The following is a 19,114-nucleotide window of genomic DNA, read 5'->3' on the forward strand; positions in this document are numbered from 1 at the left end:
AAGGCATGGTAGCAGCCCCTGACCTTGATATGTTGTTCCTTCATCACAGACCTCTAGTCATCTAACTAAGGGTTATGTTAACGGAAAGCCTTGAGCCTTTGAAAATCTTACATGAACTCTCTCCATTAGTTTGGACTGCAGTTTATGAACTAAACTTGTTGTCCAGTAATGTCAGCGTCACAACTACCTGAAACAAAATAAAAAATTCCTTCCAGCAGCACCTTAGAGACCAACTAAGTGTGTCATTGGTATGAGCTTTTGTGTGCATGCACACGAAAGCTCATACCAATGACAAACTTAGTTGGTCTCTAAGTTGCTGCTGGAAGGAATTTTTTATTTCGACTACGTCAGACCAACACGGCTACCTACCTGTAACTAGAACTACCTGAAGCATGGGAAGCATTGAATGTATCTTCTGTTCATTTCATAGCCTAATTTCCCTATTAGGAGAATGTAGAATCCAGTTCTGGCAGGAAGGTAAACAGGTTTCTTTCAAAGCCTCTAATGTTAAGCTGATATGTATTGGATAACGCAGAACATTCTAGCCAGGTTCTGCGTTAACTTTGACTAGGCTTTTTGATTCAGCCATCTTTTCTCTTAATCCTGTTGAGCAAGCTATGGAGGTATACTTCACCCACCAGCACATTCATTACCTTCAAAACCAGAATTATGTCAGCAGTGTGCGTGTGTTAGGGTGCGCATGTGAAAATTCTCTAAATAAATTGATACTGAATGTGTGCATCGCTCATCAACAACCCTGTTGAAGACAGTGCTATTTTGAGAGAGGGAGCAGGTGGCACTGTGGTCTAAAGCACAGAGCCTCTTGGGCTTGCCGATCAGAAGGTCGGCAGTTCGAAACCTCGCGACATGCAGGGCCGGCTCTAGGGGTAGTCTGGGTGGCGCAGGGCGTCGGCCCGGTAGGGGGGAGCTGCACGGAAACTGCTGCACGCTGTGTCCGCCCACCAGTCGCGGCAAGGAGCGGGGCGGGGGGCGCTGGAGCGATCTCTGCACCATGGTGCCCGACGTGCTTGAGACTGCCTGGCGACATGAGCTGCCGTTGCTCTGTCTCAGCTTCTGCCAACCTAGTATGGTAGTTCAAAAGCACACCAATGCAAGTAGATAAATAGGTACCTCTGCGGTGGGAAGGTAAACAGCGTTTCTGTGCGCTCTTGACTTCCACCACAGTGTTCTGTTGTGCCAGAAGTGGTTTTGTCATGCTGGCTACATGACCCGGAGAGCTAGCTGTGTGGACAAACGCCGGCTCCTTTGGCCTAAAGCAAGATGAGCGCCACACCCCGAAGTCGCCTTTCACTGGATTTAAACATCCTCCTTTGAGATGACACAGCTGACAGTCCTGGTTGATTGGATGCTGAGGACTGGGAAAGAAATCTTGCATTAACATTGAATAAGATTGGGGCATAGATAGTTGGAGTGAAATAAACTTCATTTGACTGTGAATCAGTACACCTTTCGGAGTAAAGGTCATAGCTGCCAAGTTATCCCTTTTTTTAAGGGATTTTCCCTTATGCTGAATAGGCTTCCTCGCGAGAAAAGGGAAAACTTGGCAGCTATGGTAAAGGTGCCCCAGATTGGTTACGCCGCCTCCCGCCCTTGCCTTGCCGCCCTCCGAACCGACTGGAGCTCGGCGAAATCCGGGCTGCCTGCGCTTCTCCCACTTGCGGCTTGAGGGCGCCGCCGCGCCGCCGCTTTATCCTCCCGTATCCCGGCTGGCCTTGCTCTCCGGGCCACGTCCCTGGGCGTCCGGAGGGGCGCGCTAGCGGCTGCCGCTCTATGGTGTAGCTGGGATGTGTCATGGCGGCCGTCGAGGTGGCAGCCCAACTTGGAGGCCCCACGGCTGACTGAAGAAAGGAGCCCGGGTGGAGGGGAAGCGCGAGGTGCTTTATGGCGGCCCTGTAGCTCTGAGGGAGGCCCAGCAGCTGCCTTCCCTTCTCTGGGCTGCTCCCCGAGGCGGGCGTGGGGAAGCGGCGCTGAGGGGAAGCGGCGGCAGCAGCAGCAGCAGCAGCTGCTCTTGGTGGCGGCGGCGGCGCCTTGTTTTTCCCCTTCGGCTGCTGAGCGGCAGCGGTGATGGCGTCGTGGCTGGGCGGCCTGGGAGCGGGACTTGGGCAGTCCCTGGTGGGCCAGGTGGGAGGCAGCCTGTCCACCTTGACCGGTCAGATCTCCAGCTTCACCAAGGATATGCTGCTGGAAGGCGGCGCGGAGGAGGTGGGAGGTAAGGAAAGTGGGAAGGAGGGAGGGAGGGGAAGGTGACAACACTCAGGGGTCCTCAGCGTAGAGAAGACAAAAGAAAGACACGGGGGGAGGGAATCAAAAGTGTCATAAATACCGGAGGGGAGTAGCTCTGATGCTGGGAGTTGTCTATAAATGCCAAATGTGTTCTTGGGATGGGGAAGGGTGGAGTTAAAATCCTAGAATCGTAGAGTTGCAAGGGGCCCCCTAAGGGTCATCTGGTGCGACCCACTGGAATGCAGGAATCTCAGTTAATAATAATAATAATAATAATAAATTTTTATTTATACCCCGCCCTCCCCAGTCAAAAACCGGGCTCAGGGCGGCTGACACCAACAGAACCACAATAAAACATAAAAACAATTAATTAAAATACAGATTAAAATACAGTATTAAAATTTAAAGTGCAGCCTCATTTCAAGTAGGCCATAAGTGGCTGACATCAACAGAACCACAATAAAACATAAAAACAATTAGTTAAAATACAGATTAAAATACAGTATTAAAATTTAAAGTGCAGCCTCATTTCAAGTAGGCCATAAATCCAAGCCATGAGGGAGAAAAACACAGGGGTCAGGCTGAGTCTAACCCAAAGGCCAGGCGGAACAGCTCTGTCTTGCAGGCCCTGCGGAAAGATGACAAATCCCGCAGGGCCCTGGTCTCCTGGGAAAGAGCGTTCCACCAGGTTGGGGCCAGTACTGAAAAGGCCCTGGCTCTAGTAGAGGCCAATCTAGCCATCTTATGACTCGGGATCTCCAGAATATTATTGTTTGTGGACCTTAAGGTCCTCCGCGGGGCATACCAGGAGAGGCGGTCCCGTAGGTACGAGGGTCCCAAGTCGCATAGGGCTTTAAAGGTCAAAACCAGCACCTTAAACCTGATCCTGTACTCCACCGGGAGCCAGTGCAGCTGGTAAAGCACTGGATGAATGTGATCCCGCGGCCGGGACCCTGTAAGGAGCCTCGCCGCGGCATTCTGCACCCGCTGGAGTTTCTGGGTCAGCTTTAAGGGCAACCCTGCGTAGAGCGAGTTACAATAGTCAAGCCTGGAGGTGATCGTCGCATGGATCACTGTGGCCAGATCGGGGCGAGAGAGGTAAGGGACCAACTGCTTGATGCGGCGGAGATGGAAAAATGCCACCTTTGCTGTGGATGCAACCTGCGCCTCCATGGAAAGGGAGGCGTCAAAGGTTACACCCAAACTCTTGACAGAAGGCGCTGGTACCAATTGAGCCCCTGCAAAAGATGGGAGTTGGCCCCCCAACCCCATGTCGCCCCGACCTAGCCAGAGGACCTCTGTCTTCGAAGGATTTAACTTCAGTCGGCTCCCACGTAGCCATCCAGCCACAGCTTCCAAGCACCTGGTGAGTGTGTCCGGGGCCGAGGCAGGGCAGCCGTCCATCAACAGATAGATCTGGGTGTCATCAGCATATTGATGACAACCCAGCCCAAAACTCCGGACAATCTGGGCAAGGGGGCGCATAAAGATATTAAAAAGCATTGGGGAAAGGATTGCGCCTTGCGGGACTCCACACACCAAGGGGTGCCGCGGCGACAACTCCCTCCCTAGCGCCACTCTCTGTCCCCGACCTGAGATGAAGGAACGCAGCCATTGTTGGACTGTGCCCTGAATCCCCACGTCGGCAAGGCGGTGGTCTAAAAGGTCATGATCGACCATATCGAAGGCTGCTGACAGGTCTAAAAGAATCAGCAGTCCCGACCCACCTCGATCCAGCTGTCTACGGAGATCATCTGTTAAGGCTACCAGAGCTGTCTCGGTACCATGACCAGGGCGAAAGCCGGACTGAAATGGATCTAGAGCCGATGTTTCATCCAGAAACCTACCAAGCTGTTAAAGCATCCACGGCAGAATGACAGAGTTAAGGGTATAAATATGTACTTTATTTTTATTTTGGCAAAGTGTGTTTAAGGAGAAATCACTGGGTTAAAGCTGACCAAAAGTCCATGGAGAGACCTGGCCTGAACAAAGACATTGGATTCTTATCTCATTATAAATGATAAAGCTATCTTTAGCCATCTCACCCCTTGCTTTTTCCTGTAAGACAAATTGCAGTCGTTAACAATCATCAACGAGTTTCCACACCTATCAGTCAAACACCCATTCGCACCACCCTCCTGAGAATACCCCTCCCCACCCTCACACTAAATATAAGGGTCTGGAGACTTCTGTTTCAGTGTATCTGAAGAAGTGTGCATGCACACGAAAGCTCATACCAATGACAAACTTAGTTGGTCTCTAAGGTGCTACTGGAAGGGGGGGGGGGATATTTTGTTTCGAAAGTCCAGAAGTAGTATTGTCAATCGATTTACGATGGGGTGGAAGTTTCGCAGGCCAGGAAGGACTTGCTCACGAATTTGTTGACAGCTGCCCCAAATTATTGTAGGTAGGACAGGGCAAGGTGAATGTAAAATAGAAGAATGGTATAAAGAGGTGTGGGGTGTAGCTATTAATGGTAAATTGACATGTTCTATTAAGGTAAGACGGGAAATATGGTAGGAGAAATGATTTCAAGGAGATATAGAAGGTGTTTGTAGATTTTGTACTGTTAAAATGGTAAGGGGTCAAACAATTGCAAGTCGTGTTGAAATTTTGGGAGGTTGGGTAGTTACAATGGAATGGTCACGGGGGTGGGGTGCACATTGTTATTTTTATTTATTTATTACTATTACTTTGTCAAAAAAAATAAGTAAAGTTTTTTAAAAAAATGGCAGAGTTAAGGTTAGATGACAGTTCCTGTGATTCACAGTTGGGGAAGAGTGCTGCCATGCTCAGTTCCCACTTTCGGGTTTCCCACAGGCACCTGGTTGGCCTATGTGAGAACAGGATGCTGGACTAAATGGGCCTTTGGTCTGATTCACCTGAGCTTTTCTCATGTGGAGGCAAGGTAGCAGAGTCAGATCAAAAGCTTATGAAAGGGTGGGGAGAATTGTGTTGAGTTGGAGCTACAAATGTTGAAATAAAGTACTATCTTGCCCACCCCATCCAAAAATATGCAAGGCCACAAACAGTGTAAACAAATGGAAACAATAACAAATACAAATACAAAACAAGCAAACTGTTAAAAGTGCCCTTTCTAAATAAAGGAAAAAAGCACACTATGCACAAAAAGTAGCCGAAGAATCAATTTTCATAAAACAGTATATTGAAAAGAAAAGTCTTGACTGCTCACCAAAAAACACACAGGAATGGGACCTGGTGAAGTTCTTTTGGTATGATGTTGCACTGTTTTGGCACCTCCACAGAAACACAAACTTGCACCAAACAGGTTAGATATTGGGGGTTGGGGGAAATGGCATTATTGTGATAGGTACAATGAGGATATTTCAGAAGACTTTTAAAACTGGGACCATTCATGAAGAACATCACAAAACAGCAGTCAACCATGGAGATCATAAAGGAGGGAACAGTGTGGAACACCTGGCAGAAAACAGTAAGAAATGCCTTGGATATTGTGCTGTTTGCTGGTGTAATGGGCTTTAAAGATCTAAATCGGGGTAGTTTCTTTTCTAAAAAACATCAAGTGTAAAATGGGCTATCTGTAGATCAGGGATGGGGAACCTGGAACCTTCCAGGCACTGCTGGTCTCCAGCTGCCATCATCCTAGCCAGCATGGGTTGTGGGAGTAGTGGGGAAACAGTGGATCATCTGGAAGGCTTTCTGTCCTAAACCACGATTAAGATTTACCACCGTTTTGAGTTCACACTTAACAACTGCCTAAGGCAAATTACATTTTTAATGACAGGTGGAATTTGTGGATCAAGTGAGGATAATGTATATGTCACTGGCAAAAAAAAATATATCTGTATTTCTGGCAGAGCTTTGTCCCCTTTAGCATTTGGTTTTCATTTGTTCACTCTGTATATATTGCTATACCTGGGCAGTCTTAGAAAGCACACCACTAATATAAACTTCATAGGAAGTTATAGTATAAATTACAAACATGTAATACAAACATGAGGGACCCAGGTGGCGCTGTGGGTTAAACCCACTGAGCCTAGGGCTTGCTGATCAGAAGGTCGGCGGTTTGAATCCCTGTGACGGGGTGAGCTCCCGTTGCTTGGTCTCAGCTCCTGCCAACCTAGCAGTTTGAAAGCACGTCAAAATGCAAGTAGATAAATAGGAACCGCTACAGCGGGAAGGTAAACGGCGTTTCCATGTGCTGCTCTGGTTTGCCAGAAGTGGCTTTGTCATGCTGGCCACATGACATGGAAGCTATACGCCGGCTCCCTCGGCCAATAATGCGAGATGAGCGCGCAACCCCAGAGTCGGTCACGACTGACCTAATGGTCAGGGGTCCCTTTACCTAATACAAACATGCTTTCCATAAAAGGTTTGTACCAATTTATAATACATTGTGTTGGTTAGTAACATGCAACTTGAGTGTAGTTTTCTTTATTGGTTGATTTAATCGCCAGTTGGCTTTGTTTCATTTAGAATAGTATGTTTTAGAAAATGTTAGCAAATTTATCATGAGAAGTTATCCATAACTAAGCAATTTAAATTGTCAAGAGCTTTGGAGAACAGGTGGCACATGGGAAAGGAGGACAGCAAAAATAATTTTGGTCTAATAACTACGGTATTGCACATCGTTATTTTTATGTATCTTTCTGTTGGTAGAAATGCATATACACTCAAATGCAAAAGAAAGAAAGATGATGTCACATAAGACATTTTTCACTGTGTACACTCAGAAGGCAAAGTTCAACCATCGTGTTAAAGGTCTATATACTGTGACTGTTCTATCATTTGTCAAATAATAGTGAGATTCCGGAGATTATCCATTATTCCAACAGGGTGTTGTGAAAAAAGCAAAGTATATCAGTTGCCTAGAACAAGTAGAACATAATATTTTTAGGCAGTTTCTGGAAGATACATTTGAATTTAAAATGTGTAGCGACTTTCTTGAATACCAAGTTTTCCAGTAAGTTTTCAAGCATCTGTATCAATGTCCTTTTTACCTGCCAGTGACATAGAAGTTTAAAGGTTGAGAACGTATTTACTAAATGCACCAATAAAATATTCCAGCACTATCCCTACTTGCATTATGTTTTATTATACACAAACAGTCACTATATCATAAGGGAAGAATATGGTTTACACATAATCTCTGAGATTTATGTAGGTAAGAAACAATTATAGGGAGTCAACCTTCCTGTTTTTTGCTGCTGTTGTTTTGAAAAAGTGGTTAAATATCCAAAATATGGTCGGTCCATTATATGTTTGTTTCCATTTTAAATCCAACACACATGAATTCTAAAATGTTGTGTTATTTTTAATTGATTCTCGGGGACTAATACAGTACTGAAGTAGTAATAGTTCAGTCTAAGAAATCCTTTTAAATAGTCTACCTTCAATTGACACTTTTTAATATATTGCCACTAAACCTATCCACATACATATACTGTTGTGATAATTGATTTCATTTGTATTACCTTTCTCCATTCCTTTCAGGTTCTGCAGCAGATTTTCCTGTATCCAGCTCCAGTCTGCGGGATGTAGAAAATATTCATGGAACACTGAGATCAGAGGTAAAAAAAATAAATCTGTAAAAGCACACTGAAAAAAATAACACCTGTTCTTAAACCTGGACTTCTTGGCCTATTTTCACTACAGTAGAATGCTGGTTTAAATTGGATTTAGGATTCTTTTATTTGACGATTCAGTTTACTTGTTTCCCCTTCTAGAATGAGAGGCTGAAGAAGGCTTATAATGATATGGAAGAAAAGCATGAAGCAGCAGAGCTTCAAATAAAGCAACAGTCCATAGAATACCGGAATCAGCTACAGCAGAAAGAGGTATAAAGTGACACAGAAATTGTTGTTCAGCATGGATGTGTACATTGATTGATTCATTAGATTTATAAGTTTTCACCCTAAGGGTTGGTGATCAAGGATTTTGTGTGTATGTGCGCACTACTGTTTCTTTTATTGAAATATAATATCAATGGCTTTTTGTCTGAGTTAAGCTGCACTGGCTACCCACAATTTGCTTACCCAGTCAAATTTTTTGTCACTAAAGAAATAGGGATAATTGTTGAATCAGCTCTTCATATACTTCTTGAATTGTTTCAGTGTTGGTGGAATTTCAATGAAGGACTAAAGCACAGAAATACGTTATGAATGTCATTTTATGTTTGCCCTAATCCCAGAGTGGTTTTCCTTCTCCAGGAGACAGTAGCGTAGCATAGACCCTTTCCTGCTTTATTACAATCTCTGAAGTCTTCCACTCAGATGGGAATACTTTTATCAGGTGATAGGTAAATTCTGAGATTATTTGTTCCTTCATACTGAATCTTACATGTAACTGTGTCCTGTCTATTTAGGTGGAGATCAGCCATCTTAAAGCCAGGCAGAATACACTGCAGGAGCAACTGCGGAAGGTGCAGTCAGCTGCTCAGTCAGCACAGTTAGGAGCTGCTGCCTCTCCATCAACCACTCCATCAGCTTCCTTTGTCCCTATGGTTAGACATAGTTCTTCTGGTTTTCAAGGAGATGACATGGACTTCGGAGATGTGATCTGGTCCCAACAAGAAATAAACAGACTATCAAATGAAGTTTCTAGGCTTGAATCGGAAGTGGACCATTGGAAACAGATTGCACAGGTGGATCACTTTCCTGTGTTACGTACAAGTGTTCTGAATTTATAACACTTTTTGAGTTAACTGGTAATAAAACCCATGCTACAGTCCCTCCTGGGGTGGAAGATTTGTCAGGAATTAGATAACTATTCTGGGCTTTTCCATTAAATGAGATATTATTGGCTTCCTTATTTCTAAAACTGGGTAATTCTTTATAATATATATAAATACATGAATGGCAGAAGTGTGGTGACAGTGTCCAACTTTCTCTTACAAATCATGGAGTGCAAAGCTCTGCAAGATTGTGGTGGAACTGCATTTAGCCTTGAATGCTTGGGTTGTAAAGCTCTGAAAAGCACACGCTTGCTTCATTCAAGCTCTCAGGTGTTGTGGTTTGATGTTTGTGACATGTCAAAGTGGATAGAAATGTATGTCAACTTTGAATCTTATGTATGCAGCTTTGTTCTTTTGACAAAGGGGATCCAAAGCAGATCAGTTATATGTATTTATTGGAGAATTTTTTTAAAAAGAAACATAAATGTGAATATCTAAAATGCTGTTTTACTATGTATTGCATTCGAATATCAGTGCTTTTTTCTAATCTTCTCTCTCTCTTCCTTAGAAATATGTGGTATATTATTGGCTGAGAGATGTTAACATTTAAGCTGATAAATAATAGACTAAGCTATGATTTGAATGTAGATTCTTCTGGCATTCTGTTCACTGGATTACATTGAATTATAGAATTAACCTATTTCTTAATCTTATTCTTGGGTTTAATTCAGCTCAGTCATACTCTGATTATCATAGAATCATAGAATGGTAGAGTTGGAAGGGACCCCAATGCAGGAATCTCAACTAAAGCATCCATGACAGATGGCGGTCCAGCATTAGACCCATTTAAATCAATAGACGGCTAACTTAAAGACAACTCTAAAAAATTTAAATCTAATAAACTTATGACTGATTTCTATGTTGCTTCTACTACATGCAATTCTTCAAACATTTAGTGGGTGGTATCCGTTGGTAACATTATTCTTGCACAATGGACTTCCTTTTGTACAAATGACACTTTCCCTCCCTCCCCTACCCCATGGAGCCCTCCATGTGCCTGGTGGGATTTCTGATAATGATGATGATGATGATGATTTTTTAAAAAAAATAATAATAAAAAATTATACCCTGTCCATCTGGCTGGGTTTCCCCAGCCACTCTGGGTCGCTTCCAACAAAATATTTAAAATACAATAAAACATTAAAACATTAAAAACTTCCATAAACAGGGCTGCCTTCAGATGTCTTCTAAAAGTCAGATAGTTGTTTGTTTCCTTGACATCTGAGAGAGTTCCACAGGATGGGCTTGCACAAATTTGATTTCCCCTTCTTCCGTTCTCCATCTGCAACCTCCCATATTCTCCCAAAATCTGCTGCAGATCCCATACATTGTAGTTGAATATCTTTCAGCATTTTCAAAACTAAAAGTTTTCTCTCCCTGTTATTTAGTTTTCCAAAGCAGAAGGAGCAAATAATACAGATCAGAATGAAATCGGCAAGCTGCAAAATATTATCAAGGTAAGACTATTTTAATAAATAAGTCCTCTTACTTTACATTTTCTGTTAATCCTCTTTCAATTTGTAAATATTCACATAAAACAAGATATTCACGTCCTTAACTATGGACAAACTACGATTAAAGGTGAGGTGGAGAAATTATCTGAGTGAATTAAAACAAGATGTTGTGTTGTTTCTTACAAGTAAACTGTGTTGTTATATTGCGTATATAAAGATATAGTTATAAAATGTGTACCATGCCCAAGTCTTCAGAAGTCTTGCATGAACTATTGCTCACATTAAAAATACAAGACATAATCTGCATCCTGTATCTTAGACAGATGGTGTAACTTTCTTTAAAATGCACATTTTAGGAGCTAAAACAGAACTTGAGTCAAGAAATAGATGAGCATCAACATGAGCTTTCAGTATTACAGGATGCACATCGTCATAAATTAGCAGAAATAAGCCGACGTCATCGAGAAGAACTGGGTGAATACGAGGAACGAATAGAAGAACTTGAGGATCAGTTACAGAAAGGTCTTGTTTATTGGTTTGATGGGAGTTTTTAAATGAATTGTTGATAATCTATTGTCATTGATTCTAGCTCTTGAGAGAACCAAATATGTATGGCATTCAAGAATACAGTGGTGCCTCGCAAGACGAATTTAATTCGTTCCGCGAGTCAATTTGTTTTGCAAAAAATTCGTCTTGCAAATTGCGGTTTCCCATAGGAATGCATTGAAATTTTTTTTTTGCCCATAGGAACGCATTAATTAAATTTCAATGCACTCCTATAGGAAACCGCGATTTACAAGATGAATTTTTCGCAAAACGAATTTGTCTTGTGAGTCACCATCAGATCGCAAGACGCATTCGTCTTGCGAAAAATTTGTCTTGCAGGGCATTCATCTTGCGAGGTACCACTGTACCCTTTATGTGTATGACACTGTGTATGACAATTTGCACATTTATTGGCCTTGGTGCATTTAAATAAGTTGTAAGAACCAATCAAAAGTTCAGAAGAAATTATAATGATGGTTTCCTAGGTATCCTACACTGACTTTTCTGTCTAGATACCTAACCAAGTCTGTGATGGGTTAGCAATCGGTTTTGCCGAGAGGTGGAAAACTTGTTTTGTTCTCACACACGTCTTATTTATTCAATGTGACATTTAACTCTGGACACAGCTGGGCGTGATGCTGGCCATAGGGAATGTAAGATAAAATAAAAATGTGCAGCCTGATTCTGTGCATGTTTACACACACATGCTTTTTAGCATCTGTATTAGGAAAAAGTCATTTTTAAAGTTACCTACATCCTACCTACCTACGTCTGTACATTCAGCAGCCACAGAATTCACATAATGACTAGGTTCACAAACACAGACACAGTGCAGTTCATCTTTGAACACACCCTTTGAACATACCCTTTCTACCTAGCAGGCTCAAAAAGCGTTGGAAGTAGATCCTGGAAATTCCTGTTTCAGCCATCTTTAGGGACATGATCCAACATGCTGGTAAAGCAAAAGCTTCTTAGTCTTTTCTAATAAGAACCATGTCATTGTTTTATGCTTTGCCTATCAGCGTCACCACCAATTTTTATGGTTCATACATAAAGCCAACAGCTTGGGACTAACTCGGCTGCTTCCATATGTAGAGCTGGTACTGCTATAGGTGCCACATAATATTAATTCTGTACTTGTGAGAAATAGATATTTTAGGAACCAGAATAATTGGTCACTTGTAATTGAGCTATGAATGCCAAACAGTGTTAATTAAACCTTTGATTTTTATAATTGATTTTTGACAACATATCTGCTGGAGAAAAAACTGATTTTTCACAGGTTGAAAATACCTGCTATTCCAAAATTATTGTGTTGGATCCAGAGTTACATATATGTAATGGGGCTCATGGAAGGAGTCTTCCCTGCCCCCTCTCTCCACAGCAGCCCCCTGAAATTGTTCCACTAATGGTCAGTGGGTTATTGGGTTTTCCCGAGCGCCCTAGACCACAGCTTACATCTTTCTGCATGGCCCTTCAAACCCTTGATGAAGCATTTTCTGGTGTCTGGTGGTGTGGGAAGGAAAGGCAGACAAGTTGAGTTTTGTCAGCCCCATTATGCATGTTTTGACTCTGGACCCAACCCATTATTACATTTCTTTGGCACGTAGATCTTGTGACTGCCATGGGGAAATGCCCTATATCTGGGAGATGTTACAATTGCATTTTTTCTACTTTATAGTTGGTGCAGCTGCTGACACTTCTTCTGAATGTGACCCACAGAACATTGTGGCTGAATCGACAGCATCACAGCTGAAGGACTTGCAGGATAAAGTAAAAAGTTTAAGTCAACAACTGTCATCAGCAGCAGAAGAGAAAAATATTCTCTGGAAAGAACTTGAATTGGTGAAAACAGAGAAAAGTCAACTAATGCAGGAATATGAAAGACTCAGATCTGATTCCCATAAATTCCAGGCATCTCTTCTTGAAGAACAGGCTGATTTAAAAACACAGGTGGAAGTCCCTAAGTCTGCAGCAGAATCGCTGCAAGCAGAAGTGCTCCGACTACAGCAAGCACTTCTTGGTATGAAGCCACTGTAATGTTGTGTCTAATTTTATTATGTACATATAGTTTTAGGACAATCTTGAAATGCACTTCAAAGAGACATATGAAGAAAGCCCCATGTGAGGATGGGGGTGGGATTTGGCCATTTTCTCTTCGAGTAGTGTCCTCTCATGGAATGCTATTCCAAAATTCCCCTTGACTTTCAGGAATAAGGCTGCTGCCTGGAAAGGAAAGCTGAGGAGTCTGGTTCCTGGCCTAAGTGTATGAAAATGAGTGCCTCTAAGAATATACATACGGTATTAGAGATGTGTATGTTGTTATACTGAAATTCACTTGGCTGCCTTGGTTTCTATCTTATTTCGGAGTGGCTGTCACAGAAATGATGAGTGATAGAAAATAAATAAACAGTAATTACACAATTATTTTTAATGCTAGCTTTTTTGTTTTAACTTGGTAGTATGTAAAATTCCAAAATCGTATCTTTGCTATTATAACCTTAGGTGTTGCCTTTGTATTCTTGTATACTTTCTCCCTTCTCTGTCAGCCAACATGGTGTAGCGGTGGACTCATAATCTGGTGAACCGGGTTCCTGTCTCCGCTCCTCCACATGCAGCTGCTGTGTAACCTTGGGCTAGTCACACTTCTCTGAAGTCTCTCAGCCCCACTCACCTCACAGAGTGTTTGTTGTGGGAGAGGAAGGGAAAGGAGAATGTTAGCCGCTTTGAGACTCCTTCAGGTAGTGATAAAGCGGGATATCAAATACAAACTTCTCCTCCTCCTCTTCCTCCTCCTTCTTCCCTCTAAAAATAATAGCTGTTATTTTTTATTGTTTTTACAGATGCGGAAAATGAAATAACAAGACTAAAAAAATCAGATCAGGTAAACAGATTACTAAATTCTCATGCTTTTACAAATAACCTTCCATAGTATGAAACTGCTCCAACAGCCACACATGCCCTGTGTTGCTTACTTCTGTTTTAATGCAACTGAGAAATAGATAAATGTGAACCCAAATTTATGTGAATACTAGGAGGTTGCTGCAGTTTCCCCAATCTCTGTCAGCGCATAGTAGTATACTATGTCCTCAATGGTACACTGATGGAGAGAGCACAATAGCACAGTATCTTCAGACCTTAAAGGTACACCTGATCGTCCATTCGCGGACGACTCTCAGGTTGCGCGCTCATCTCCCTCTATAGGCCGAGGGAGCCAGTGTTTGTCCGCAGACAGCTTCCAGGTCATGTTGCCAGCATGACTAAGCTGCTTCTGGCGAACCAGAACAGCGCACGGAAACACCATTTACCTTCCCTATTTATCTACTTGTACTTTGACATGCTTTCGAACTGCTAGGTTGGCAGGAGCTGTGACCAAACAACGGGAGCTCACCCCGCCGCAGGGATTCAAACTGCCGACCTTCTGATCGGCAAGCCCTAGGCTCTGTGGTTTAGACCACAGCGACACTTGCGTTCCCCCTCTTCAGACCTTACCAAACAATAAATTGACCAGACAAGGCAAGTTAGTAAGCATTTATGTTCATGCCTTCCCTGATTTAATGTTTGCATCCCCTTAAAAAAAGGGCATCTCATGCTTCCAGAATGTTGTAATTTTTGCAATTCCATAAATTCAGAAATATGTTTATTTCCTAAAGCTGTGTATGAATTGCAAATACACTTAAATCTTTTAATGTAATAAAAGTGGTTTATGCAATATGAAATTTGTGCCCAGGCATGGGGTTGTTTTCTAAGCTTGTTACAAACTGGACAGGAATAACATAAATGGTGCCCTCTCTTTTCAAATGAATAGCATTGTCTTCCCATTTGGCTAATTTAGTACTTTCAGTCATTAAAGTGAATTTTGTGTCTTCCATAAATAATTTCAAAGCCTCTTAAAAAAGACAAAAAACCCAACTGATTGATACTCATGAATATTCTCAAATTGATTTTATCCTATTAAATGTAGGGTCTTTTTTCTGTCTAAATTAAGGAAGGGCTTCAAACAAAACTGGAAAGCTTACAACCAACGTGTGAAAGTGATGCATATGTATCGACTCAAGGACAGAACTTAGAGTTAAATCAGTTAAGACAAGACTTGGAAAGGAAAGAACATGAATTTAATGAAAGTATTGCTGAAAAAGAAACATTAATAGCAGAACTAGAAGAATTGGACAAGCAGAACCAAGAAGCTACCCAGGTAATCTTTTTTTATATTGAATAAACTAAAGGGGTTGGGTGGGTATAAGGATATTCATTATCTGTACTGAAATCTAAAACTATTGGCTGGGTCACTTTTATCAGTATTACTCGTCAGTGAATTTGCTTTGTTGTGCAGAGAAATAATGCAGGTTTTCAGAGAATGCTGGATGGAATATATCAGAGTAGGCCCATTCAGATTAATGGTCATGACTAACTTTGGTTCATTCATTTCAGCGGATCTACTCTTGAGTAAAAGTTAGTTGAATACAACCCTAACTGGTGTTGACATTAATGCTTAATTCAATAACATAATTTCTCTAGTATTTTGAAAAACTAATGATGAAATGATGGTGGTTTTTCCACTCTTCAGGGTGCTTTATAGGTCTGTTTATTTAGCATGTATGGGCTTTCTCTACTTTTTAAACATTTGTTTGTGTTTTATTTTAGCATATGATTATATTAAAAGAGCAGTTAGCCAAGCAGAATGCAGAAACCGCTAATACTGTCAACCAGCTAAAAATGGACACAGAGTCTGAAAAAAGAAAAACATCGAAGCTAGAAGCTGAGAAGCTGGAAATGAGCAAGGAGCTAGAAAGCCAGAGAGAGAAATTGGATCAGTGTACATTTGCACTTAATGATTTGCACATGACTAAACAACACCTGGAAAACAAAATAAAAGAGCTAAAAGAACAGCTAAAAACATCCCAGCGCTGTAGCTCCAAAAATAAGCAGGAAATAGTAGAATTAAAGAAAAACCTAACACAAAGAGAAGAAGAAATTTCTGTACTCCAAAATAAGTTAAGCAAGATAAGTCCAGAATCTAACAGTGGAAGTCAAGAATCTAACAGTAGTTTTCACGTTCAATCATCCAAAGAAAGGGAAGCAGAATTTTCAAAGCTGAATGAGCAAATTTCAGAAAATAAACTAATAAATACAGACTTGGAGAAATGTATTTCAACGCTTCAGATGGAAAAGGAAAAGCTTCAAATGGCTTGTGAAGAACTGAAACAGCAGTTACAGGAAGCTAGTAGTGAGAAGAGTAAGATCGCTTTTGAAAAAGATACCACGGTGGAAGCTTTGAAACTAGAAAAAAGGCGGCTAGAAAATGAACTAAGTCAAACTGAAAGCCAGTTGTTGGAACAGGCTCATAATTATGAGCAAACCATTGAGGAGCTGTCTAATGCACGTAACATGAATACCACGGTGTTACAGTTTGAACACGAACGCTTAGTTAAACTCAACCAAGAGAAAGACTTTGAGATAGCAGAACTCAAGAGGAGCATTGAACAGATGGAAGCTGACCATGAGGAAACCAAAGAGATGTTAACGACTAGTTTAGCTGGGCAAAAACAACTGACGGAGCTCATAAAAGAGAAAGAAGTGTTGGTTGAAAAATTTAAAACCAGGGCTTCTGAACTAGAGCAGCAGCATGAAGATTATATTAAGGACTCCAAAAGATTTGACATTTTAAAACAAAGTTTAGAAGAAAAGGAGAAAAGCCTTTCAACCATGAAAGAAGAGAACAATCATTTGAAAGAAGAAATTGAACGAGTGAAAGACCAGCAGAGTAGGTTGTCCTCTTTGGCTGAGCCCAAAACCCTAGATATTATCACTGAACTTGAAGCAGAAGTAACACAATTAACTCTGCATAAAAATAATCTTGAAGACGAAGTAAAACTTAACAAAAGAACGGTTGAGGATCAGAATCAGAAAATGGCCCAACTTCAACATTCCCTGCAGGAGTATAAAAAGGAGATTGAGGAGTCCAAATTTCAATGTGAACAAATGAGCATCACACACAAACAGGTGTGCTTGGAAAAGGATGAGGAAATCAAAAGCTTGCAGCGGACAATAGAACAAATTAAAAACCAGTTGCATAATCAGAGAACAGTCATTCAGCCAGATCCTCCTGCTCTCTTTCAAGAAACCAAAGTTCAGACACTTAATGGTGAAAATGGAAATGAGAAGCATGACTTATCTAAAGCTGAAATTGAAAGGCTGGTGAAAGGCATCAAGGAGAAAGAAATGGAGATCAAACTTCTGAATGAAAAGAATGTCTTGCTAAGTAGACAAATTGATCAGCTATCCAAAGATGAAGTTGGCAAGCTCACACAAATCATCCAAGAGAAAAACTTAGAGATACAAACTCTCCATGCAAGGGTTTCATCTCCATCTTATGGGCAGGATATTATTTACCTTCAGCAGCAATTACAGGCCTATGCCATGGAAAGGGAGCAAGTGCTGGCAGTTCTTAGTGAAAAGACTAGGGAGAACAGTCAGTTAAGAACAGAATATCACAAGATGATGGACATTGTAGCAGCTAAGGAAGCAGCTCTGAAAAAGCTTCAGGAAGAAAATCAAAAACTAGCCAATGAATTTGAAAACAGCAGCCAAGATATGTCCCGAGAAACTATTAAGAACTTGTCCCGGATCATTCGAGAGAAAGATATTGAGATTGATGCTTTAAGTCAAAAATGCCAAACTTTATTGACCGTCCTCCAGACATCCAGCGTGGATGGAGGCAATGAGTTAGGAGGGATTAACAGCAATCAGTTCGAGGAGCTTTTACAGGAACGCGATAATTTGAAACAGCAAGTGAAGAAAATGGAAGAGTGGAAGAAACAAGTAATGACCACTGTCCAAAATATGCAACATGAGTCTGCTCATCTCCAAGAGGAACTGCAAAGGCTTCAAACACAGATCTCCATGGATAGTGAGAACAATTCTCAGCTGCAGATAGAGTATAATGGCTTGATTCAAGGCTATGAACAAAATGAGAGAAAGCTGAAAACATTTAGCCAAGAATTAGCACAAGTTCAGCATAGCATAGGAGAGCTGAACAACACCAGGGATTTTATTCTGGGGAAACTTGATATGGTAACACCTCCTCTGCCAGTAAAGTCTACCACTGCTTCACAGTCATCGGAGACTTCCAACAGTGCTGCTTCTCAGATGTTTACTAGTGACTCCAAACCACTAAATGAGGAACTGGAGCGCATGAGTAAAGCACTGGAAGAAAAAGATTCAACTATCCGAACTCTGCAGGAGAATAATCAGAGGCTGTCTGATTCTATGGCTGCATCATCAGAGATGGAAAGAAAGGGTCAAGAGGGGTCTGAATTTGAGATAAAGCACTTGAAGGAGAAGTGTGATGTCCTGCAGAAGTCACTTAGGGAAAAAGACCTGTTAATAAAATCAAAAAGTGATCAGTTGCTTTCTCTCAGTGAAAATCTTAGTAATAAAGAGAACGAAAATGAACTGCTGAAGCAAGGTTTAACTAACCTAAAGGAGAGAACTCTGATTTTAGAAATGGACATCCGTAAATTAAAAGAAGAAAATGATAGAATAGTGGCAAAATGCAAGGAGAAAGAAACCGAGTTTAGAGCGCTACAGGAGACTAACCTGCAGTTCTCAATGATGTTGAAGGAGAAGGAATTTGAGTCTAGTTCCATGAAGGAGAAGGCTTTTACGTTTGAAAAACTGTTGAAAGAGAAAGAGCAGGTATGTGATGAGTTGAATTTTTGCTTGTTTTGTTCAAGGTCAAAGGGAGAAAGGTGTGATTGCTATTAAGACATGCAATGCTAATTTTCGTTATCTGGCGCAGGGTCCCAATTGCATATGCAGAATTCCAGGAAGGATGTCAGTAGGTTTCTAGACATTCTTGCTTGAGAAATGTCTATACTTTTGCAGAGGCTGAAAACTAAGGAACATCTTCAGGTCTCCTGAGGAAAAGACTTGTATCAGTTTTTAAATATTCATATATTTTAGAATGTAAAGTTTGTAAATGAGGAAAGATGCAAATTCTAGTGGAGATCTGATTTGCAATGCAATCTTATGCATATGTACTCAGATGTAATTCAACAGTGTTCAGTAGGGGCTTATGCATAGATAAGTGTTCACGGGGTTGCCAGCCTTAGTTTAATTCTCAAATTTATCACCATACTTCCACATTTATATC

At 41.5% G+C, this 19,114-nt stretch overlaps 1 protein-coding gene across 3 annotated transcripts in view; it reads left to right on the forward strand.

The window, feature by feature from the left end:
- The first annotated feature begins 1,784 nt into the window (after nt 1-1,784).
- TRIP11 (thyroid hormone receptor interactor 11) overlaps nt 1,785-19,114 on the forward strand; it is a 42,808-nt gene continuing 25,478 nt past the window's right edge. The window contains exons 1-10 of one of the 3 annotated variants that reach the window (XM_035107268.2): nt 1,785-2,230; nt 7,720-7,796; nt 7,953-8,063; nt 8,591-8,869; nt 10,348-10,416; nt 10,770-10,935; nt 12,641-12,982; nt 13,803-13,843; nt 14,948-15,154; nt 15,604-18,657. In XM_035107268.2, coding sequence (XP_034963159.1) covers nt 2,086-2,230; nt 7,720-7,796; nt 7,953-8,063; nt 8,591-8,869; nt 10,348-10,416; nt 10,770-10,935; nt 12,641-12,982; nt 13,803-13,843; nt 14,948-15,154; nt 15,604-18,657 — 4,491 coding nt within the window. In that variant the 5' untranslated portion in view covers nt 1,785-2,085. Of the gene's footprint in view, nt 2,231-3,220; nt 5,699-7,719; nt 7,797-7,952; nt 8,064-8,590; nt 8,870-10,347; nt 10,417-10,769; nt 10,936-10,974; nt 11,915-12,640; nt 12,983-13,802; nt 13,844-14,947; nt 15,155-15,603; nt 18,658-19,114 lie in introns of those variants that run through there. The other 2 variants (XM_060272246.1, XM_035107276.2) reach the window with 2 other exon arrangements.

The sequence above is a fragment of the Zootoca vivipara genome, chromosome 1 (genome assembly GCF_963506605.1).
Source record: "Zootoca vivipara chromosome 1, rZooViv1.1, whole genome shotgun sequence".
NCBI classification, from domain to species: Eukaryota; Metazoa; Chordata; class Lepidosauria; order Squamata; family Lacertidae; genus Zootoca; species Zootoca vivipara.